This window comes from Saccoglossus kowalevskii, chromosome 16, assembly GCF_978046115.1.
Source record: "Saccoglossus kowalevskii chromosome 16, keSacKowa6.1, whole genome shotgun sequence".
NCBI classification, from domain to species: Eukaryota; Metazoa; Hemichordata; class Enteropneusta; family Harrimaniidae; genus Saccoglossus; species Saccoglossus kowalevskii.
In genome coordinates, this window is record NC_140656.1 from 1,144,145 (window position 1) to 1,169,991 (window position 25,847).

The 25,847-nt window shown below is 36.9% G+C and overlaps 1 protein-coding gene across 1 annotated transcript in view; it reads left to right on the plus strand.

The window, feature by feature from the left end:
• LOC102806729 (COP9 signalosome complex subunit 8-like) overlaps nucleotides 1-25,632 on the plus strand; it is a 69,187-nt gene extending 43,555 nt beyond the window's left edge. The window contains exons 5-7 of the mRNA XM_085491571.1: nucleotides 1,846-1,953; nucleotides 18,063-18,125; nucleotides 25,399-25,632. Coding sequence (XP_085347697.1) covers nucleotides 1,846-1,953; nucleotides 18,063-18,125; nucleotides 25,399-25,478 — 251 coding nt within the window. The 3' untranslated portion in view covers nucleotides 25,479-25,632. The remainder of the gene's footprint in view (nucleotides 1-1,845; nucleotides 1,954-18,062; nucleotides 18,126-25,398) is intronic.
• The last annotated feature ends 215 nt before the right edge of the window (nucleotides 25,633-25,847 follow it).

Consider the following 25,847-nt stretch of genomic DNA (forward strand, 5'->3'; position numbering starts at 1 on the left):
TTGGCTTAGACATCAGCACTGACATTGATGATATTGGTTTAGACATCAGCACTGACATTGATGATATTGGCTTAGACATCAGCACTGACATTGATGATATTGGTTTAGACATCAGCACTCACATTGATGATATTGGTTTAGACATCAGCACTGACATTGATGATATTGGTTTAGACATCAACACTGACATTGATGATATTGGCTTAGACATCAGCACTAACATTCATGATATTGGTTTAGACATCAACACTGACATTGATGATATTGGTTTAGACATCAACACTGACATTGATGATATTGGTTTAGACATCAACACTAACATTGATGATATTGGCTTAGACATCAACACTGACATTGGTGATATTGGTTTTGACATCAGCACTGACATCGATGATATTGGTTTAGACATCAGCACTAACATTGATGATATTGGTTTAGACATCAACACTGACATTGATGATATTGGTTTAGACATCAACACTGACATTGATGATATTGGTTTAGACATCAACACTGACATTGATGATATTGTTTAGACATCAACACTGACATTGATGATATTGGCTTAGACATCAACACTAACATTGATGATATTGGTTTAGACGTCAACACTGACATTGATGATATTGGTTTAGACATCAGCACTGACATTGATGATATTGGCTTAGACATCAACACTAACATTGATGATATTGGTTTAGACATCAGCACTGACATTGATGATATAGTCTCGAACATCAACACTAACATTGATGATATTGGTTTAGACATCAGCACTAACATTGATGATATTGGTTTAGACATCAACACTAACATTGATGATATTGGTTTAGACATCAGCACTGACATTGATGATATAGTCTCGAACATCAGCACTGACATTGATGATATAGTCTCGAACATCAACACTAACATTGATGATATTGGTTTAGACATCAACACTGACATTGATGATATTGGTTTAGACATCAACACTGACATTGATGATATTGTTTAGACATCAACACTGACATTGATGATATTGGCTTAGACATCAACACTAACATTGATGATATTGGTTTAGACGTCAACACTGACATTGATGATATTGGTTTAGACATCAGCACTGACATTGATGATATTGGCTTAGACATCAACACTAACATTGATGATATTGGTTTAGACATCAGCACTGACATTGATGATATAGTCTTGAACATCAACACTAACATTGATGATATTGGTTTAGACATCAGCACTAACATTGATGATATTGGTTTAGACATCAACACTAACATTGATGATATTGGTTTAGACATCAGCACTGACATTGATGATATAGTCTCGAACATCAGCACTGACATTGATGATATAGTCTCGAACATCAACACTAACATTGATGATATTGGTTTAGACATCAGCACTGACATTGATGATATTGGCTTAGACATCAACACTAACATTGATGATATTGGTTTAGACATCAGCACTGACATTGATGATATAGTCTCGAACATCAACACTAACATTGATGATATTGGTTTAGACATCAGCACTAACATTGATGATATTGGTTTAGACATCAACACTAACATTGATGATATTGGTTTAGACATCAGCACTGACATCGATTTCACCTATATTGACACTGCTATCCGGAGTTTCCGGTGCATAGGCAAATGACACTGAAAACGTTTGCAATGATCATGTCGGAAACTTTTTGCCATGACCAAAGAGTAGTGACCAAAAGTGGCATAGTGGAATGTATGCTTTGTGCATTTTGTCATTCATGGTATTATTCATTGTATTCATTTATACATGTAGTTATTTACTAAATTATTTGATTGTATGGTTTATTATTTTCAGAAACTACCCAGAGTAGAGCTTTTCATTTAGTGTCCAAGGCATACTCCTCAATATCTATTGAAGACATGTCAGTGTTTCTCGGACTTCCTATTGACGAGGCTATTAATGGTAAGTAAAACAATAAAGTTATTTGGTTCTCGCCATCTCATCATCACTTCTTTCGTAAGTAGATAATTGTTGTTCTTCATAATTGCTTAATATTACCAGACGTTCCTAATGATGGTCCTTCTTCAGTGCAGCCAATGTACTATATAACTAAATGTAAATTTCTCTGCATTTATTAAAAAATACAGTATCCACAAAAAATAGTATCTACAATAAACACTGCGTTACACCTCACATGGAATAGAATCTTGTTTTCCGAATTGTGTGAACCAATAAATTTCTCAGATTATTATCATGTCATCAGGCAGCGATTGACTAATATATCACTATCTTATCATTGTGCTTGTACATAATTAAAATGTTATTATTAACCACATCCTGATTACAGACCACCCATCTAAGCTGAGAGTTTTGACTAACAGCATTTATGACACTTCAGAAATTGTAAATATCTTGATTACACTCCACACATGTAGTTCTATTGTTTTTACTGTGAAATCTATTCAAACAACCTGTGATTAAGTTAAATAATAAGTAGAAGTAATACAATCTTAAATTCATCCACTAATGTTTAACCAGTTGACACTATTATTGTATTGGTAAACTGTTAGAAAGCATGCATTATACTTTAATTTGTCAAAATAAAAACACAAAAGAGTTCATGACATTCAAGGTCATAATGATGATTTGTTGTAGAAAGATTTCATGACATTCAAGGTCATAATAATGATTTGTTGTAGAAAGAGTTCATGACATTCAAGGTCATAATGATGATTTGTTGTAGAAAGAGTTCATGACATTCAAGGTCATAATGATGATTTGTTGTAGAAAGAAATGAAGGATGAAGTGGCAGTGATCCTTTTCCCCCAGACAGAATTTAATGTTACTTGAACTCTATTTCTTATGTGGAAATTACTCTTCATATATACTTCATCATCATCATGAAAAGAAAAATAAATACAATATGCTGTAAAGTCAATCAATGTTTTTGTAAATTTCATATCTTAGTTTTAAGGAATGATACAAATAAGCAGCCAGGGATTGTAGTATGTTACTGTCAAACGTCTTCATCAATTTCACAGCATTCTGCCTAGAGGGGATCTGCGATCTATGGGAACCTAAATTGTGGTTACATTGTGAGGCTAGGTGGAAAGCTGAAGTAAGCGATTTAAAGCTGTTGGCAAGCGATTTAAAGCTGAGATGCTGCCTGTACTTCCACCACCAGGGCTAGGGTCAGGTGTGTCCCATCCCCCCAGTGATCTATCCTTTAGATGGTCAGTTGGAGGACAACTCACATCAGTATGGAAGGGAGCCTCTTCCTGGAGCGGATCGCCTTTCGCGTCCTCCTCCGTATTCCCCACACCCCCCTCAGGCTTGGGCTGACCAGGCATCGTTTCCTGCGTCTTACCAAGCCACGCAGATTGCCCCCACTTGCAACTCTACGAGGGGAGGGGAGGGGACTCCAGTGTAGGTATCCCTGAACAGAATGGTATGGAATCCCCTTATGGGGTACAGCTACCACTCTTCCAACAAGAGGGGGGAGTGCTTTGTCGTCTGTCTTCCCCACTTTGTCAGGACAGTCACAGGATACTCAACCAACCGGAGCCCAGCTGACCCTTACTGATATACAGTTAAGGTCGCAGCTTGTGATCGGACAGTGATAGCCGTGAGACTTTTGTTTCGTACAGGGCCTGTGGTAAGTCGCGTTTGGACCTGTTTTCATCGGCGCTCTCCTCTCCCAATTGCCGGCGTGGACACCACACCCGCTGGCCAACTCCCCTGGGCACCTCGTGTAACCCAAGCTATGGAGGGGGCTCAGAGAGCAATGGAGGGGGCAATTGGTAACCTTCGGGAGAAAAGGACAAACAGCTTGAACCTAGTTTCGAAACGGTCACGTCCCATGCCTTCTGCTGGGTGAATCAATACCCCATTGAGGCTACGAGAACCTTTGATAGGTCCCCGATGTCTGACACTCACGCGGTACCACAGCCTACTCCACGGGTTCCCCGTCCTGACCCCGCTACCCATTCCTTTGTTATGGCGGGTAGTGCAGATTGGGAAGGCCACGTTGCGTGGTCATTTGATTGGCACCAGAGCCTACAAGTGCATCAGGCTTTACAGATGGAACCTATATTAGAGTGTCAGCTTTCCTTGCTAAGTTCTGACTGTCTGAGTGCTCAGCAACGAACCTCGATCCTCGGGCAAGGTGTCTCAGGCAGTAAGCCCTCCACTCTGGGCCACAACCAGCGAGGATCAAAGCACACATGGTCTCCTTCGGAGGGGCAGAGGAAGACTAATAGAGGGAAGTGTCAGAAAAAAAAACAAGAAACGTGGCTTTGGTGGTGGGCGTTCTGACACTTCTGGAGACCAGGGGGCCACAGAAATCTCTTTGAAGGTTTCGCCGGCTGCCTGGACATGGATGGTGGTACGACTCCGGGTTCTCCCCCTCCCGAGTCCGCGGGAGAATTTCCAGAATTTTCGATCCCTGTAAGCTCGAAGTAGTGTCGCGGGGGTATCAGATTCATCTTCGGTCTCCTCCTCTCCTGACTCCTCATCCTCCCTCAGGTTTTTTGCCGAGTGGAGAACCCCCATTTATTTCCAGGGTTCTATTCCCACATCTTCCTCATTCCCAAGAGTTCGGGGGTGGCGTCCAGTCCTAGACCTTAGTCGACTGAACGGGATGGATGGATGGAAACATCAGCTTCGGTACTTCTGTCAGTGCACTTACTTCCACATTCCCATTCATCACTCATGCAGCCGGTATCTCAGATTACCATTACAGGGCAACGTTTATAAGTTTACCGCCCTTCCTTTCGGTCTGTGCATGGCACCATACGTCTTCATAAGAATACTAAGACAGGTGACCCAGCTGCTACACCGGCCGTTGGTCTATCTGAACCCATTCCTTGACGACTGCTTATTACACAACAGGGAGGTGTTAGTGGAGCACATACAACTGACAAAACGCTCCTCCACGAGTTGGGCTTTTTAATAAATATAGCCAAGTCCAACCCAATGCCATCCCACAGCCTGTTTTTTCTGGGTATGCAGTTCGACATGGAGTGATGCAATGCGACTCCCTTGCAGAGCTCGCCAGCCAACCCCAGTCTTCAATACGCGAACTGATGTGGCATATTGGCAAAATGACGTTTGTTCGACGTCTGGTTCGAATACCACCATTTCACGGTGGATTGTTGATACGGTCATGGAAGCGTATAAATTAACTGCTTCTTCATCAGCTCGTTTGGAACCAGGTGAAGGCGCACAAGGTGCGCAGGATAGCCAACTCATTGGCTTTGATGTCTAGGGCTTCGCTCGAGCAGGTGCTCCGAGCGGGGTTCTGGAGATCACAGAATGTCTTCATTAACTCTTACCAGAGAGATCTCCAAGCGCTGGAGGAGGTTCTCTACAGGTTGGGTCCAGTGATGACGGGTCAGACAGTGTTTGTTGACCTAGCCCGCACCAACAAGGGGCCCTATGCGCGATAGCGTCTTTAGCTGAAACCAGCATCATTTGCTTGACACTGCGGGTTTCGACCGGTACTATCGAACCCCAGCAATACACTGTTTGGGTGCATTAGAATTGTTGGGGCCCTATTTTTATTGTTCAGTCGACCAGCTTTAGTAAGCCTCCCTAAATTGGGGGGGGGGGGGGTCTACTCTCGAGGCACCCGGTCCCTGAAGAGTCACCTGAGTGGTAGTATCCTGGGAAAAGACTCCTTGTTAGTGAGTAGTTTTAGATTTCTCTCAGTTTTTTTACCTTTCTTCTTTGTGTCGAAAAATATACATTTTAGCCGTCGAAGCTTTCCCACCTCCGGTGAGCGTGCTACTCTGCCTAACGAGTAATAAATGGAATTTATTATTTCCACTGACTTTCTGGTAAGTGATGTAGTAAACTATTAGGGTTGTACAAACCTGTTTGTTTACCTAATCGTACCTATCAGAAAGTCTGTGGAAAACGCCCACCTCCCCACAAGCTTCCGACGGTCCGTTGTGGCAGCGGAAACGTTTGTGAGAATGAATGGACCGGGCCTAGTGCGTGTGAGCGCCCTGAGTGTGAACCCTTCAGGAGAGGCCTTTTTTTTTATAGGGAATGCTACCCTAGGGTGTTCTTGTAGACACGGGTATTGTCACACGCAACGTAATATTACTGTAAGGCTACACTGATTTAATTTTATGGATGACATCCGCGCGCGCATTAGTTTTCGCCTGTTCTCCAAAAAAAAAAAAAAAAAAAATCTCCTAAGACGAGTCTCCACAGATCGGTTTTCTGTCCGGAACTTGCCGACTCATATTGTCGCAAAGCGCCGACTTGTCGTAAAATTCGTTTTGGACTACCTCAAAAATTCGCTGGTTCCCGACGTCCTTTGCGAATGGTAGGTAGGACGCAGGTAACTAGTAATCGCCATATTGTTCCATTTGGGCCGGTTTTCCGACCGGAAGGCACGTGACTGGGTGACGTAATTTGAAAACATTCCAAGTTCCATTCTGCGTAAACATGTCTATAATACTACAATAAAGCCATGCTCAAACATACTGCCTGCTTAGATTTACACATTTGAGATGTTTCTGACATTCCTCGCTGTTTCTGTGAAAATTTATAACAAGAGAAACAGTTTTTTATTCACCCAACTTTTGAAAGTAAAAGGAAACCCCTGAACGGCCGCGAGTGTAAGCGCTGCCGTCAGGTAACTAAGGGAAATAGAACAAGCAACGAGAAAGTGACGAACCTCTTGTGGCTTGGTACGCCATGACACTTGAGGCGGGAACCAGCCAACCTCAAAACCAATCTCTGCACAGTTAGATGCGCGTTATGTAAAGCGCAAAGACCTATGGGAAAGAGATTGCCTCAAAACATGCACATTTTGCCATAAATGATCCAACATCGCGACCACACCACCAAAATACGTGAGCATAAAAGTTCAGAGGTGAAACGGAGGGATAGTTGTAGACTAGTACGCAATTGACATTGGCCAGGGAGACGTTTTTACAGCTATACGAGAGGTCGGTAGCGGCAAGCGAGTTTCGCCCAGACAACTTTGAGAACATATTGTCCAGAGTGGCTGTCCCGCGTTTCTTCTGCAATGATGAGAGAAATGGGAGAGGAGTGGAGGTGTATGGTGGCCTAAAAGTCGGTCAGGCGACAAATCAGTTCGGTTGCTTTGTCCGCATTGAAGTCGACAAAACTGCAACGAAAGCAGCAGAAGCTGCTTGGCCGAAGTCCCCTTACGGGGTGAAGAAAATTTCCTTCTTATTTTTTTTTCATTTTCTGATTCGGATAATTTGCTTGCACACACAGTCAGTAATATTTTGATCATATGACGCATTTTCATCAAGATACATGTACATAATTTTCTGCATCCAAATTTTTGTTGACTCTCTGTTGGTGTTTTTCCCAATATCGAGCCTCTTATAATTTGTTACATAGTTGAAGTAGTTCTTGAGCATTTGTGTCTACACTTAGTCTATCTGAAATGTCACTTTAAAAGCTGTAGTTTGAATGTCAAAGTAGTTAATTTCCAGGTTGCTGTTGACAAACTTATTGCTTATTTTTAATTATTTTTTTTTCAATACAACACAGTAAGTTTTTCTTTATTATTGAGTTGATGTATATGCTTTTGGCAAAGCTAAAATCTGCCTTATCCTATTGCCTTTTCATAATCAAAGATGATGATACCTGTGACAGTAATACAGTACGAAATGTGTACATCAGCATGTGCCTCCTACAAATAAAGACTTGTTGTTTTTTTGATACACTGTGGTTAAATTTGTAATAATAGCTCCGTAGTCCTGTGGTTTTAGCAGCATTTTTTTTTTTTGGCCGAATTTTTTTTTTTTTTCACCCTCTCGCATTAGTTTTGGGGTTTTCAGAGGATGTCATCCATAAAATTAAATCAGTGTGGCCTAATTGGTATAGTACAAGTGTGATGGTTCAAATACCAAAATGGCAACAGTAACAGAAAGACTTCCCTGGCGGCGATGATAAAATACGAACACGGAGCCAACAGATGAGGTTTCAACTGGTACTGGTATTATTATACTCAGCAAACATCAAGTACAATAACGCGGTAAAATTCCACTACTCCAATGACTAGATACTAAAACTCCAATACAATTCAACGAGATCTCCGATCTGATCTCAGTGCTGAACAACTCCCCTATATATACCCCGACTGTCTATAAATAGACCATTACATCAGCATACATAATGAGAACTTACTACAAATTTCTAGAATGTTCCATTACCTTCTATTGCCTCCTACAGTGTTCTATTACCTATTCAACCAGTTTCTAAAAAAAATCTAGAATATTCCACCCAGACACAGTACGGTTCTAGAACATTCTCAGTGACACGGAAGTGGTAAATAAGTCGTATGCGACAGGTATATTCCCTAATGGTTTCCGTTCGGGCTGTAATCTGTAGTTAAGCCTAACGAGTAATAAATGGAATTTATTATTTCCACTGACTTTCTGGTAGATATGATTAGGTAAACATACAGGTTTGTACAACCCTAATAATCTGATATAGTACAGTACTCATTTTGCCCAACCTCCCGCCCGCTTCCGGATTTCGATCGCTTTTTTTTCGTGCAAATCCAGAAGTATCCGCTCGCTCGCCTGACAGCGCAACCGCCCGCATTTACAGTTCATTACCTACTGTTTCATGTACAAGTGTATCATTTTTGTTTTTGACTCCCATGTGCGAAGCACAAAATGGGAGTCTTTGCAGTTAGTGTGTCTGTATGTGTATGTGTGTGTGTGTGTGTGTGTGTGTGTGTGTGTGTGTGTGTGTGTGTGTGTATGTGTGTCCGACTGTTCCACTGCTATCTCAAGAACCATACATCGGTTTTTGATGAAACTTGGTACATAGATGCTCTGGGCCAATGCGCAAATATGATTAGGTTTAGGTAAAAATCCATGCTCGTTAATTACCAAATTTGGATGATAATTAGCTAATTTTTAGCTGTTCTATGACTGTTCCACTGATATCTAAAGAACCACTCATTGGATTTTGATGAAACTTGGTACATAGATGCTCTGAACATATGCGCAGATTTGATTAGTTTTTGGTAAAAATACGTGAATATTAATTACCTAATTTGCATGATAATTAGCTATTTGTTAGTGGTTCCATGACTGTTCCACTGATATCTAAACAACCACCCATTGGATTTTGATGAAACTTGGTACATAGATGCTCTGAACTAATGCTAGGTTTTGATTAGTTTTTGGTAATAATCCGTGGATACTAATTACCTAATTTGCATAATGATTAGTCAATTTTCGGTTTTTCCACTGATATCTCAAGTACTAATCATCACATTTCTATGAAACTTGGTACATAGATGTCATATGACACTGCACAGACCTGATAGTTTTTATAGTAATATCAGTACATATAATTACCTAATTTGCATAATTAATTAATTTTCAGCTTTTGATATAAGTAGTGAGCATTACATTTCAATGAAACTTGGTACTTACATACTCAAGGACTATGCAGAGATTGATTGTTTCGGATAAATATTTGTGCATATTAATCACCTAATTTGCATAATTAGTTAATTTTCAGCTTTTCCACGGGTATCTCAAGTACTAATCATCGCATTTCAATGAAACTTGGTACATAGATCCTTTAGGACTATGCAAAGATCTGATTAGTTTCAGGGTAAATAATTGTGCATATTAATTACCTAATTTGCATAATTAATTATCAGCTTTTCTACTGATATCTAAAGTACTAATCATCACATTTCAATGAATCTAGAATTATGCAGAGACCCAATTAGTTTTTGGTAAATATTTGTGCATATTAATCACCTAGTTTGCATAATTAACCAATTTCCAACTTTCGCACTGATATCTCAGGCACTAATCATCACATATCAATGAATGTTTATACATGGATGCTGTAGGACAATAGACAGAGATGGATAATTGTGGGTTAAAATCTGTACATATTAATTACCCAATTTGCATAATTAACCAATTTTAAGCTTTCACACTGATATCTAAAGTTACTAATTTCCATTTTAATGAAACTTAGTACAAAGATGCTCTAGGACAATGTACAAACCTAATTAGTTTGGGGTAAAACTCTGTTCATATTATTTCCCTAATTAGCATAATAATTCATAATTTTTTGGTTCTAATCACATTTCAATTAAACTTGGTACATAGAGTTTTTGTTACATTGAGCAGACCTCATTAGTTTTACAATCAAATCTGTTCATGTTAATTTTCTGATTTGCATAATTAGTTTTCAGCTAAGTAATTTCAAATTATATTTAATGTGTCTCCAATACTCTCAGCACATGCGACTACATAGAGTCTTGAATCGTTGACAAGTTGGATGCGTGGCCTGTTCAGCATTTGTCAACAACCAATCACAAGACTGGTTACGAACCAGTTGAGCAAGGCTAACCGAGTCGTGACCTTGATGTGGTTCGTAACCAGTCTTGTGATTGGTTGTTGACAAATGCTGAACAGGCCACGCCTCCAACTGTGCCGTGCGTTCGGGCAAACCGTTAGGAATTCCTAAATGGAGTAAATTTGTGTAGTTTTCTTGATTTATTCTGCAGATATCGGTAAAATGTAGGTAGGGCTTTGGCGAAATTTGAAGAAGCAACTAATATTCTTCAACCTGGTATTTTTTTATATTTTATTTTTCATTCTTTTCGTCTGTTTTTTCGAGTTTAAAAAATGTGAACTGACTGGAGCCTTCATCCCTTGTCTATTTCTTACACTAGATACCAGCCGATACCCCCCCCCCCCCAACCCCGTTCATAGAGACTATGTATTACAGATGATTATAGTTCCTGGGCTCCCTGTGGTGAGACGGTCACAACACGTTTTATTTATTTCCAACGCGCGTGGTCGGCGCCTCTGATTGCGTTTATTTTGTATTTTTGTTATCACTGGCTGCGTTTGTTTTGTTTTCCTCAACAAATTAACTGTTCCGAGATCTCTTTCATTTTTCGTCCGGCTGCTGCCAATCCAATAATTCGTCGCCGCATGTACTCAGACAAGCGATTAATCGTCACAGTCATTATACTAGTAGTTTAAGTCCAATTGATTTGTAGAAAATCAGCTATGCGATAATTATATGTGCAGTTTTGTTTTGCGCACCCAGACACCAGCAAAAGTTAACCAATATATTTTCTGAACTACAGCATTCGTATTACTTGTGCAAATTGAGTAAGGGTCATAGTGTGAGTTGCGTTCGCAAATAACAAAGTGTCAAATTATTTTGAGCGCCGTTCGGAATAAATTTAGTCAAAATCACACAGAAACACACACACACAACACACAAATACTAGTACTCAATACATATCGCGATTGACCAGTTATATAGCTGCTTGAACTACACATACAAGGACGTAAATATGTAAATACAGGTCACAGTTCGACTTGCGTTCGACAAGTGATTTGAAGGCATCTTTGTTCCAAAACAGAGAAGCAATAGGTGTTGTTTTGAATCGTCATTAAAACCTAAATTTATTACGAATAAAAACTTAAGTTTATCCATACAATGTACGATCATTGTTACTCCAGCGGTCGCTTGGCAAGCGAACGATGTTTCTGAAGCCAGCCATAGCAGGAGCGAACGCGAGCGAGCGCGAGCGAGCAGGAAAAAAGCGGTCGGTTTCCGGTCGGAAAGCAGTGAGCGGTCGGAAATTAAGTGATAAGCGGTCGGAAAAAAAGCGATAAAAGCGGGAGGTTGGGCGGAATGAGTACTGTATATCCATAACAGAACACACTGTACATATATCAACAGTGTATCATCTGATAGAGTACATCCATGATAGAACACACTGTACATATATCAACAGTGTATCATCTGATAGAGTACATTCATGATAGAACACACTGTACATATATCAACTGTGGTGTAAGCCCTATAGTTTTCCCATAAGGCATTGCTTTGAGCATGCTCAGTTTGGTTAATTGTAATATGGCGCCCGATTTGTAATAAATATTGTTCGTCCAGTTATCTGTCTAGTATTGACTCGTGTTTCAGCCATCCCAACACGACATCAACAGTGTATCATCTGATAGAGTACATCCATGATAGAACACACTGTCCAAATATCAACAGTGTATCATCTGATAGAGTACATCCATGATAGAACACACACTGTCCAAATATCAACAGTGTATCATCTGATGGAGTACATCCATGATAGAACACACTGTACATATATCAACAGTGTATCATCTGATGGAGTACATCCATGATAGAACACACTGTCCAAATATCAACAGTGTATCATCTGATAGAGTACATCCATGATAGAACACACAGTCCAAATATCAACAGTGTATCATCTGATAGAGTTCATCCATGATAGAACACACTGTACATATATCAACAGTGTATCATCTGATAGAGTACATCCATGATAGAACACACTGTCCAAATATCAACAGTGTATCATCTGATAGAGTACATCCATGATAGAACACACTGTCCAAATATCAACAGTGTATCATCTGATAGAGTACATCCATGATAGAACACACTGTACATATATCAACAGTGTATCATCTGATAGAGTACATCCATGATAGAACACACTGTACATATATCAACAGTGTATCATCTGATAGAGTACATCCATGATAGAACACACTGTACATATATCAACAGTGTATCATCTGATAGAGTACATTCATGATAGAACACACTGTACATATATCAACTGTGGTGTAAGCCCTATAGTTTTCCCATAAGGCATTGCTTTGAGCATGCTCAGTTTAGTTAATTGTAATATGGCGCCCGATTTGTAATAAATATTGTTTGTCCAGTTATCTGTCTAGTATTGACTCGTGTTTCAGCCATCCCAACACGACATCAACAGTGTATCATCTGATAGAGTACATCCATGATAGAACACACTGTCCATATATCAACAGTGTATCATCTGATAGAGTACATCCATGATAGAACACACTGTACATATATCAACAGTGTATCATCTGATAGAGTACATCCATGATAGAACACACTGTCCATATATCAACAGTGTATCATCTGATAGAGTACATCCATGATAGAACACACTGTCCAAATATCAACAGTGTATCATCTGATAGAGTACATCCATGATAGAACACACTGTACATATATCAACAGTGTATCATCTGATAGAGTACATCCATGATAGAACACACTGTACATATATCAACAGTGTATCATCTGATAGAGTACATCCATGATAGAACACACTGTCCAAATATCAACAGTGTATCATCTGATAGAGTACATCCATGATAGAACACACTGTCCAAATATCAACAGTGTATCATCTGATGGAGTACATCCATGATAGAACACACTGTACATATATCAACAGTGTATCATCTGATAGAGTACATCCATGATAGAACACACTGTCCAAATATCAACAGTGTATCATCTGATAGAGTACATCCATGATAGAACACACTGTCCAAATATCAACAGTGTATCATCTGATAGAGTACATCCATGATAGAACACACTGTCCAAATATCAACAGTGTATCATCTGATAGAGTACATCCATGATAGAACACACTGTCCAAATATCAACAGTGTATCATCTGATAGAGTACATCCATGATAGAACACACTGTACATATATCAACAGTGTATCATCTGATAGAGTACATCCATGATAGAACACACTGTCCAAATATCAACAGTGTATCATCTGATAGAGTACATCCATGATAGAACACACTGTACATATATCAACAGTGTATCATCTGATAGAGTACATCCATGATAGAACACACTGTACATATATCAACAGTGTATCATCTGATAGAGTACATCCATGACAGAACACACTGTCCAAATATCAACAGTGTATCATCTGATAGAGTACATCCATGATAGAACACACTGTACATATATCAACAGTGTATCATCTGATAGAGTACATCCATGATAGAACACACTGTCTAAATATCAACAGTGTATCATCTGATAGAGTACATCCATGATAGAACACACTGTCCAAATATCAACAGTGTATCATCTGATAGAGTACATCCATGATAGAACATACTGTCCAAATATCAACAGTGTATCATCTGATTTATTTATTTATTTATTTATTAACACACAACATCCCCCGGAGGGGATGAAAAGGGTTACAAATCAGATATTAGTAAAAGAAAAATAACCACATAAAAAGTAAGGGAACAAAAAGGCATTAAAAAAAAGATAAAAATTTGAATACAAGGAATGTATTACTGGCTTAGTTTATGTAGGTGCTGCTGTCTTGTATTAAAACAGTTTTTTAAATATTGCGCTAAAGGAATAGACATTTTCTTGTCACTTAGTAATGATATGAATTTATTTTCATTACTAAATTTGTCAAAATTTGGTATACGTTTATTAGCTACAATGTAAAGTTTTAATCTTATTTCATTGTAATGAGGACAATTTATGACAAAATGTTGTTCATCTTCAACATGGTCATTGTCGCACATATTGCAGACTCTGTCTTTAAAATCCAATCCTGTATGCTGGCCTGTTTCAATTTTCAGACAGTGGTTGCCAAGTCTAAATTTTGTTAAGGATTTGTCAAGAGGTAATTTTCCCAATTCACTATATATTGCCATGATTGGTGTATTTTTTGAGATACCAAGAATGTACCGATAGTATGTAAGCTGGACATCCTCTACAATTGATTTTGTAGAGCTTTCTTCTCCCCAAATGTCACTCCCATACACAATAACTGGTCTGATAAGTTTATCAAATAGTGACAGTAGTATGGACATGTCCAGATTACCAGATCCAATTTTGGTCTTTAATGAGAATAAGGCTTTTATTCCTTTTCTTTTTAGGTTTTTCATGGCATCTTTAAATTTACCATTTTTAAATGGTATCTTTAAATTTACCATTGATAGAGTATATCCATGATAGAACACACTGTCCAAATATCAACAGTGTATCATCTGATAGAGTACATCCATGATAGAACACACTGTACATATATCAACAGTGTATCATCTGATAGAGTACATCCATGATAGAACACACTGTACATATATCAACAGTGTATCATCTGATAGAGTACATCCATGACAGAACACACTGTCCAAATATCAACAGTGTATCATATGATAGAGTACATCCATGATAGAACACACTGTACATATATCAACAGTGTATCATCTGATAGAGTACATCCATGACAGAACACACTGTCCAAATATCAACAGTGTATCATCTGATAGAGTACATCCATGATAGAACACACTGTCCAAATATCAACAGTGTATCATCTGATAGAGTACATCCATGATAGAACACACTGTACATATATCAACAGTGTATCATCTGATAGAGTATATCCATGATAGAACACACTGTCCAAATATCAACAGTGTATCATCTGATAGAGTACATCCATGATAGAACACACTGTACATATATCAACAGTGTATCATCTGATAGAGTACATCCATGATAGAACACACTGTACATATATCAACAGTGTATCATCTGATAGAGTACATCCATGACAGAACACACTGTCCAAATATCAACAGTGTATCATATGATAGAGTACATCCATGATAGAACACACTGTACATATATCAACAGTGTATCATCTGATAGAGTACATCCATGACAGAACACACTGTCCAAATATCAACAGTGTATCATCTGATAGAGTACATCCATGATAGAACACACTGTCCAAATATCAACAGTGTATCATCTGATAGAGTACATCCATGATAGAACACACTGTACATATATCAACAGTGTATCATCTGATAGAGTACATCCATGATAGAAAACACTGTCCAAATATCAACAGTGTATCATCTGATAGAGTACATCCATGATAGAACACACTGTCCAAATATCAACAATGTATCATCTGATAGAGTACATCCATGATAGAACACACTGTCCAAATATCAACAGTGTATCATCTGATAGAGTACATCCATGATAGAACACACTGTCCAAATATCAACAGTGTATCATCAGATAGAGTACATCCATGATAGAACACACTGTACATATATCAACAGTGTATCATCTGATAGAGTACATCCATGATAGAACACACTGTACAAATATCAACAGTGTATCATCTGATAGAGTACATCCATGATAGAACACACTGTACATATATCAACAGTGTATCATCTGATAGAGTACATCCATGATAGAACACACTGTACATATATCAACAGTGTATCATCTGATAGAGTACATCCATGATAGAACACACTGTACATATATCAACAGTGTATCATCTGATAGAGTACATCCATGATAGAACACACTGTACATATATCAACAGTGTATCATCTGATAGAGTACATCCATGATAGAACACACTGTACATATATCAACAGTGTATCATCTGATAGAGTACATCCATGATAGAACACACTGTCTAAATATCAACAGTGTATCATCAGATAGAGTACATCCATGATAGAACACACTGTACATATATCAACAGTGTATCATCTGATAGAGTACATCCATGATAGAAAACACTGTCCAAATAACAACAGTGTATCATCTGATAGAGTACATCCATGATAGAACACACTGTCCAAATATCAACAGTGTATCATCTGATAGAGTACATCCATGATAGAACACACTGTACATATATCAACAGTGTATCATCTGATAGAGTACATCCATGATAGAACACACTGTCCAAATATCAACAGTGTATCATCTAATAGAGTACATCCATGATAGAACACACTGTCCAAATATCAACAGTGTATCATCTGATAGAGTACATCCATGATAGAACACACTGTACATATATCAACAGTGTATCATCTGATAGAGTACATCCATGATAGAACACACTGTCCAAATATCAACAGTGTATCATCTGATAGAGTACATCCATGATAGAACACACTGTACATATATCAACAGTGTATCATCTGATAGAGTACATCCATGATAGAACACACTGTCCAAATATCAACAGTGTATCATCAGATAGAGTACATCCATGATAGAACACACTGTCCAAATATCAACAGTGTATCATCTGATAGAGTACATCAATGATAGAACACACTGTACATATATCAACAGTGTATCATCTGATAGAGTACATCCATGATAGAACACACTGTCCAAATATCAACAGTGTATCATCTGATAGAGTACATCCATGATAGAACACACTGTACATATATCAACAGTGTATCATCTGATAGAGTACATCCATGATAGAACACACTGTACATATATCAACAGTGTATCATCTGATAGAGTACATCCATGACAGAACACACTGTCCAAATATCAACAGTGTATCATCTGATAGAGTACATCCATGATAGAACACACTGTACATATATCAACAGTGTATCATCTGATAGAGTACATCCATGACAGAACACACTGTACATATATCAACAGTGTATCATCTGATAGAGTACATCCATGATAGAACACACTGTACATATATCAACAGTGTATCATCTGATAGAGTACATCCATGACAGAACACACTGTCCAAATATCAACAGTGTATCATCTGATAGAGTACATCCATGATAGAACACACTGTACATATATCAACAGTGTATCATCTGATAGAGTACATCCATGATAGAACACACTGTACATATATCAACAGTGTATCATCTGATGGAGTACATCCATGATAGAACACACTGTACATATATCAACAGTGTATCATCTGATAGAGTACATCCATGATAGAACACACTGTACATATATCAACAGTGTATCATCTGATAGAGTACATCCATGATAGAACACACTGTACATATATCAACAGTGTATCATCTGATAGAGTACATCCATGATAGAACACACTGTCCAAATATCAACAGTGTATCATCTGATAGAGTACATCCATGACAGAACACACTGTACATATATCAACAGTGTATCATCTGATAGAGTATATCCATGATAGAACACACTGTCCAAATATCAACAGTGTATCATCTGATAGAGTACATCCATGACAGAACACACTGTACATATATCAACAGTGTCTAAATATGGACAATACATTTGACTATGGTATGTTATAACTCTATGAGGTTGATGATTTATGACACAATTTCAATATTTGTCTTTCAGCTGCTGTTTCTGGAGGCTGGTTGGTTGACAATCAAAATAAATATATTCTACCAAAAGGGTCAGGTAAAGTCTATCAATTTTTTTAAGAGTTTAAATCATTTAGTGTTTCTTTCATGAGGGCTTATTATAATTCGGGTTTTGTCAAATGTCATATTCCATTTTCCGTTTCCAACATTTTCTCAGAAATTCTATAGCAGATATCAGTGAGACTTGGAAGGTTGATGAACAATTCTCTGCCGAGTACGCACGTAATTTTTTTTTTCCAGATCTAAAAAAACCCAAGTGGGTCTTTTTCAGTATTTTCATCAAAAATTACCTCTCCCGGCAACATTGACAGAACATCTGCGCATGCAGTAAATTAATTACTGTAAAATACTTTATTTTCGCTTGCAAAATTATTTTGCTATTTTCGCTGAAGGAATGTTTCAGTTATAAATAAAATCCAGCAAATATACCCTTTTTCCTATATTTTACAGTCAACTTGTCAAAAATCAATGAAAATAAATTCAATACAAAACACCAAGAAAAAGTCTTTTGAATGATAATTCCAGCTGAAATAAAATATTTTACAGTAGATTAGATCTGTGAGTAACGCTGCTGTTATTACGGCACAAGATTTTTCCATTGCGTGCAATTTATTATAGTACTGTTTATACATGTATTCTGTTCGGCTCAGTGGTCTCATTCACTAGTTACTAGAAGAACTAGTAACCTTATTTGATTTCAAGAACTTCAAGAAGGCGGCATAAGAGACGTGTTTGCAAAGGTAAGTTCTCCAGTTTCAGCAAAATTGAATGTATATTGGGGTATGATTGGTGAACATTCCGTGACGTACGGACGTGAATATTACGATGATTGCCAGCTTTATATTCTTGTGAAAGAATGACCCAGCGTTTTTTCAGCATTTTTTTAATTTTTTTTTTTTATATTTTGGGTATTTCAGAGAGTCTAATTAGTCCCCGTTCGGACGAAGTCCGAAAACGGGGACTTATGTTTTGACCTCCGTGCGTGCGTCCGGACCTGTTTCTTAGAAATGCCTGGACCAATCACAATCAAACTTCACACATACATCATACATGATATTATACATATGCACGTCAATTTGTTTCACAATCTGATTCAAGATGGCCAAATGGCGGCCATTTTTGTGCTAAAAATCATCAAAATCAAGCATTTCTCGGGTGTTTACAGATGGATTTTGTTCAAACTTGGTATATACATTAGACATTATGGGACCTTGATGCAAATAATTTTGTTTTATGATCTGATTCAAGATGGCCGAATGGCGGCCATTTTTGTGCTAAAAATCCTAAAAATCAAGCATTTCTCGGCTGTTTACAGATGGATTTTGTTCAAACTTGGTATATACATTAGACATTATGGGACCTTGATGCAAATAATTTTGTTTTTCAGATAAGATTTAAAATAGCCGACTGACGGCCATTTTTTTTTAATGAATGTGGTTCTTGTGCCATATCTTGCTTTCACTGATTATGTTCAAATTCTAAAGGGGAACCGCTCAATCCCATGGATTGCACCAAAGAATCATGGGACACTATTGTTTATGTTGTTTACAATGTTAACCTGTCTTTTGTTATCCATTGTTATTTTAATCCAGAAAGTAAATTTCTTGTGAATTTAATCTTAACTGGAAGGTGCCACTTTAAATATTCATTATACATCATGTCATAGATAGACATATATTGGTGGCCATTTTTGTGCTAAAAAATCATCAAATATCAAGCATTTATGGATGGATTTCGTTCAAACTTGGTACATATATTAGACATTACAGATTCCTGATGCACATCATTTATTTTTCAGATCGGATTCAAAATGGCTGTCTGGCGGCCAATTTGTTTTAATGAATGGGCTTCTAGACCCATATCTTCGACTTGTTTTGACTGATTATATTCAAATTTTAAATATTCATTATACATCATGTCATAGATAAACAGATATATTAGTTTGACGATCCTATTCAAAATGGCCGAATGGTGGTCATTTTTGTGCTAAAAAATCATCAAATATTAAGCATTTCTGGCATTTATGGATGGATGTCGTTCAAACTTGGTACATACATTAGACATTACAGGTTCCTGATGCACGTCATTTTATTTTTCAGATTGGATTCAAAATGGTTGACTGGCTGCCATTTTGTTTTAATGATTGGGCTTCTCGAGCCATATCTCTTAAATGCTTTGACTGATTATATTCAAATTTTATATATTCGTTATACATCATATTATATATATATATATATACATGTATTAAAAATGGCTGATTTTGAATGCTGTTCCAGAGCAATATCTCTCAATATGGACAAGTACTTTTTTGACGATCAGATACAAATGTCAATCATTTTAATGTTAAAAAATCATATTCCAGCTATATCACTATAAACAAAGCTATATATCTTAAATTTGATAACTAACAGGGACTGTGCCATGCATGGCTTGTTTATAGTTTACCGTAGTCATTGACTACTATTCAAGAGTATGATGTTTATTGTGAGTAGCCTGAATGGGTAAGCTTCGTTTCCACAATGAGCTGTTATTTCTGTGAACAATGTTACATGTAAATTATTTTTTGAATGCTCAGTTTATTTTTTGAAAACAACTAATTTTTTGATTTAAAAATAATCATGCCTTTTTCTTCGTCGAAATCAAAGCTAAACATCTTGCTACAACATCGGTGAATCTCTACTACCGCGTTGCATTCACCACGAGGTCACTGAACTGTCATAAACATATTTAAATTAGCCACGTGTAATGAAAACATAGCGGGTATCGTATCGCATCGAGCATTTACATTCGACCAAAATCATTTGTTTACGATGAAACTAAGTTGAATATTACTTCCAATTCATAAAAATTCAACAAATAAATTTTTTGTCCGTTATTATAATCATTACTGAATAATAATCAACAATTGCGGCTGATCTGCACTGGCTCGGAAGATGAATTCTGATTGGCTAAAAAAACAAAAAAACTTGTGGCGTTGAATGCATGTTCATTGTCAGTATTGTTATGAAAATTCAAACTAGCTAATCATTTACAACCTTCCGAGCCAGTGCAGATTAGCCCAACAATTGCAATACTTCGAAAACAAGTAAGTTATTCACTTGCGAAACACAGAATGACCAGATTTGGTACCGGTACTAACCACTAAGCAATGTATTCGTGTTTGTATTTATTCAAAACTTCTTTTAGAACATACTTTAATTTATGTTATCAACAAAATTATAAAAAAATAATGCATTATGTGAAATTTTGGGGGGATTCAATTCCAACATTTCGCGATGCCTATGAACCAAAGGCCTTTCACTCTTCTCTGAGTGTGACACCTAAACCAGAGGTTTTATGGTGTATAAACTGGCATTAAATGAAAAGGCTGTTGAACCTTATTCAAATTTATAAGTACATGTTATTATGCATTTCATTATGAAAACTGACTAAATTAATTGTGATCTTATTTTTAATTATGATTATGATTTATATCGGTAATGACGTTTTCATCCAATATTAATTGTGCAATTGTTAAAATGTCTACCTACACATTTATTGTTTGTTTTTTCTGTTGCCCTGAAATAGACATTTGTAACTAAAACAAAATTTTAAAAATCATGCTTGATTAAAATTCAAAAAAAAAGATGTAGCCATGTAGCCTGTTACCTGTTTCCAACTTCTTCCAAAGTAAAACTGGTGAAGCCATGTAATTGCCATACAATCATCATTTGTGGGACAACTGGTATGTTATTGAAAATCTTTATTTTGTTGTCTGTGAATTAATATAATATTTGAAATGGCGTAATGGTGCAAAATATTCTCAAACAATCGGTCTTCTGGTGGCACTACACTGCGCATTTATGCACAGTCAGTATCCCAATGCGCGATCTCAGATTACTAAGTGATGATGGTGGTTGAAATGGGAAACTGAATACAAAAATCCAGTAACATCTCAAACGAATTTCCGTCTGCTGTGAATACATGTTTTGTTGCATTAAATAAATAACCCAATTTTATGATAGAAGCTTGCAATCTTGTGCCATACAGGGTCAAGTGATTGAGCAATAACAAATGTGGTTTTATGTATCAGGTCATTGAAAGTATTCAAAAACATTGTACCAATGATCTGAAATTTCAGGAGTGCTCGCTGAAGGTTTATCAATCTTGCGTATTGTCTTGTTCTTTTTCAATCCTGCATTTCAGTTACTAGAATTTATACTAAAAAAAATAGTTTGCCCCGCTCTCAAAAACAAATATTTTGTCATGGTCGAAATGCAAGAAGAATACAAAACTACTGTGATTGCATAGCGATACCTGTAGGGCCATTGTCAATTAGTTCGCCTGATCAACACAGCGTTATACATAGGGCTGATATTGAATCACAGAGAGTAAAATTTTGTGATACTAATCTCTAGAACCACTCAGATTTGTACATATGTCTTATGAACCCACCTGTGTATATCTTGGACTATACTCATTTTAACCTTTTTTTTTTTTTTTACAGTGGTGCTGTGAACTGCTTCAATTTTGCAACATGGAGTGTCATAAAATCCTGAATATATCTAGAAGTGAATTTTAAATGGTTTACAGTATTTTATATTTTAATAATGATTGAAATGCAATAATATCACTGCACTAAAAAGACTTCAAACAATTATTGTTACTTCTCCCTTGAAGGTTATGAGCAGACCAACCTTTATCGCTACTGGCTTTCTTAATTATTACATGTACTTGCTCTGAAAACATAGCTTTTACAATTGTTTAAATTAACAGATGTTGTTCTATGTACAATGAATACATTTTTTTTAATAATAAACCTTACTGGGTTAATAACAAATTGTATTTGACAACATGAGAATGATTCTGATGCCCAGTGGTGATGTTGAAACAAACCCAGGTCCTGGTAATATACTAAGACCTGATTAACAAAGAAGTCATGTACACTCAGATTTATGAATGCAGTTTCTTGAGCAAGTATACATGTATGACAAATAGTTTTGTTGCACTTGTGTACTCTGAGATTCTGAACATGGGTCAGTGGAAGTTTTTAGTTGTCAGTACAAAACTAGATTATGGGAAATCACTTTATGATGAGTTGTACCCACAAAGAGTACATATTTATTCACCTGTTTGCAGATGTTCCTTGTACTACTTTATAATCAAATAATGGGGACTGTGACATTTCATGTCTTGTCTTATCACATGTTACCTATTGCATGCTGTCATACATTATTAATTTTAGCTGACAATAACAATGAATTTTTTTATTCATGTGCATTAAGGTAGCGAGAGGGGAAACGCAAGTTATACTTTAATTGAGATTAGGACTTTCCTCGCTAGTTACTAAAGTATGCAGTTATGGCAATGTGTATGTTTTCAGAAAACTGAGGTATAGCAGAGTATGATCATGTATGACTTGTCTTGATATTTGCTAAGATTAAGCTACGATCGTTCCCATGAACATAGATTTTTTTTGCGGGATTGGCCGTTTCTCTGTGTTCCTTTTTTCAATGTTTCTGAACTTTTCACTGTTGTTTTATAAGATAATGATCTTTGAAAATGTTTCTCAGAATTGTTATGTGCCTTATAGTTCTGGAGATAAAGTCCATTGAATTTTATTATAGACTAAATTTGATAAACGTCTCTAGGTTTTCAAGGTTGTAACTCAGTGTCAACAGCACACATAAACATCCATGAGACATCATATTTTAGCCCATTTTGTGTCGAATAGATTGTGTAATTTGTACATCGTTAGTGCAGAGAAAAGTGTTAAAAGATGACATCTTCAATAGTTATGATAGTCAAAAATTAGTTTCCATAAAAACTCAATAAAACGTTTCTTTGAATTTGGCCACAGATAAACAGCTAATTTATGACCAAATGTCCACCATTTCATTTCGTGTCTGATCTGCGTGGACTGTTACATCGTGAAAAATTGGTTGGTTGTTCGGGTCCAACTACTTAACGCACAGACACGCGAGGGAGTGTCCGGGCACGCGCGGAAGCGAACAGGGGGGAATACCTAACGCGCGGGGCAGCGGCGGCAATCCTTATACTGTATAATATTCGTTTATGCTCAAAATTTGAACCAGAGAGGCGAATTCGAGCAGCTGTCCACACTTTTTATGATCAACGCCCGGGCATTCCGGCTAGTCGAGTCCACAGGCACTCGGAACAATTCCTGGATAATAAAAAAAATGACCTAAAGTGGGATCGACATAGTTAGTCAGTCGCCGGTACATTCCCCTACTAATATAATAACATATGAGTAGTAGGGGAATGTACCGGCGACCAACTAACTATGCCGATCCCACTTTAGGTCATTTTTTTATTATCCAGGAAACGTTCCGAGCGCCTGTGACTTCAACTAGCCATTTCTTACCTTGAAATAAAAAAATAAAAAAATCAGTTTTCTTTGCAAGTTTTGAAATAAGGTAAACAAGAGTAGGGTGGATGATTTTCAGTACTGAAGGACTTCCGTGTGAATCATGATGTTCGAATTTTGTCCATTGACTGGTTTATAACTAAATTTGACACATTTTCTTTTTCTGAAGCCCAATAAATTATTCATACATGTCAAGCTCTGTTCAATTTTTTCAGGGCATGTGGCCGTTTTTATTCGAATTTTTTTTGTTAATGAATTATTAATGAATAATATTTTCCTAGGTCACTTGAAATGCTATAGCGTAATGTTTGTCTGTGTTTCGATTGCGTAACGGACACTACTTATAGATTACACAGGATATAATAAAGCTGGATGGTCAACAAATCAGTATGCAAATTAAATTCTTTGTCTTCAGTCTGTCACTCAACATGATATGTAAATGAATGGAGAACATGTTTACCCACAACTAAATTTTTGGGAATAAACTGAAATTACACACCAAATGCACCGCGCACAGTAAATTTGGACAAAAGAAAAAGAAAGTACACAATAGAATGTTTCATAATCTAAAATTTTTTTTAAAATGCCTCCCCCCCTTTTCTCTACCTTAAAGAGGTGTCTATTTTTATCATGTCTATTAAGATTTCTTTTTGGATCAAAATGTGTCATTTGTGTGGAGAAATAGGTTGAAAGTTTATGCGAGGACCTTTTGATTGAGTGATGACTTGTTTCAAATCCTAATTGAGAGGGATAGTTACCCTGGTATCATATGCAATGAATCATACCATACAAGCATATACTGTCCCGGCCCTGTGGAAAGATTTTGCTGAAGATAGGAATTCACCATTACCTAAAATTCATTCAGCATTAAGATATGACTAGAACATGTCATTATCAATGACATATAAATCGTATTATTTATACTATTTGTTGTTACTTTCAGATATAATACAAGATCCAGCAATACCAAGTGAACAACAATTAGCTCAGCTGACACAATTTGTTGCATACCTGGAAAACTGAATTTGTCATAACCATCACAATGACGATTTTTGTTGCAATTACAATATTAGTGTTTTTAATGAACTGCATATTTTCGTTTTCTTGAATTATTTACATGTCATGTAGATCATTTTAAGTTTTCACATTCAAACAATTCCATTGTTATCAACTTGAATTTATGTGATTTATATTCTTATAAACTTGGAGCTGCATCACTTACAAGGCATGTTCATTTTGTAACAAAGAACAAAATGTTATTTTCAACTTTTTGATAAGTTAATATTTGTCCTATGAGGATATTTCCTTTTGGCTGCCGTGTGCAGACCTCAAAGTGTGTCTGAATAGATGGTTGTGTTTGTTTCACACCAATATCTCATGTACCATTTGGTG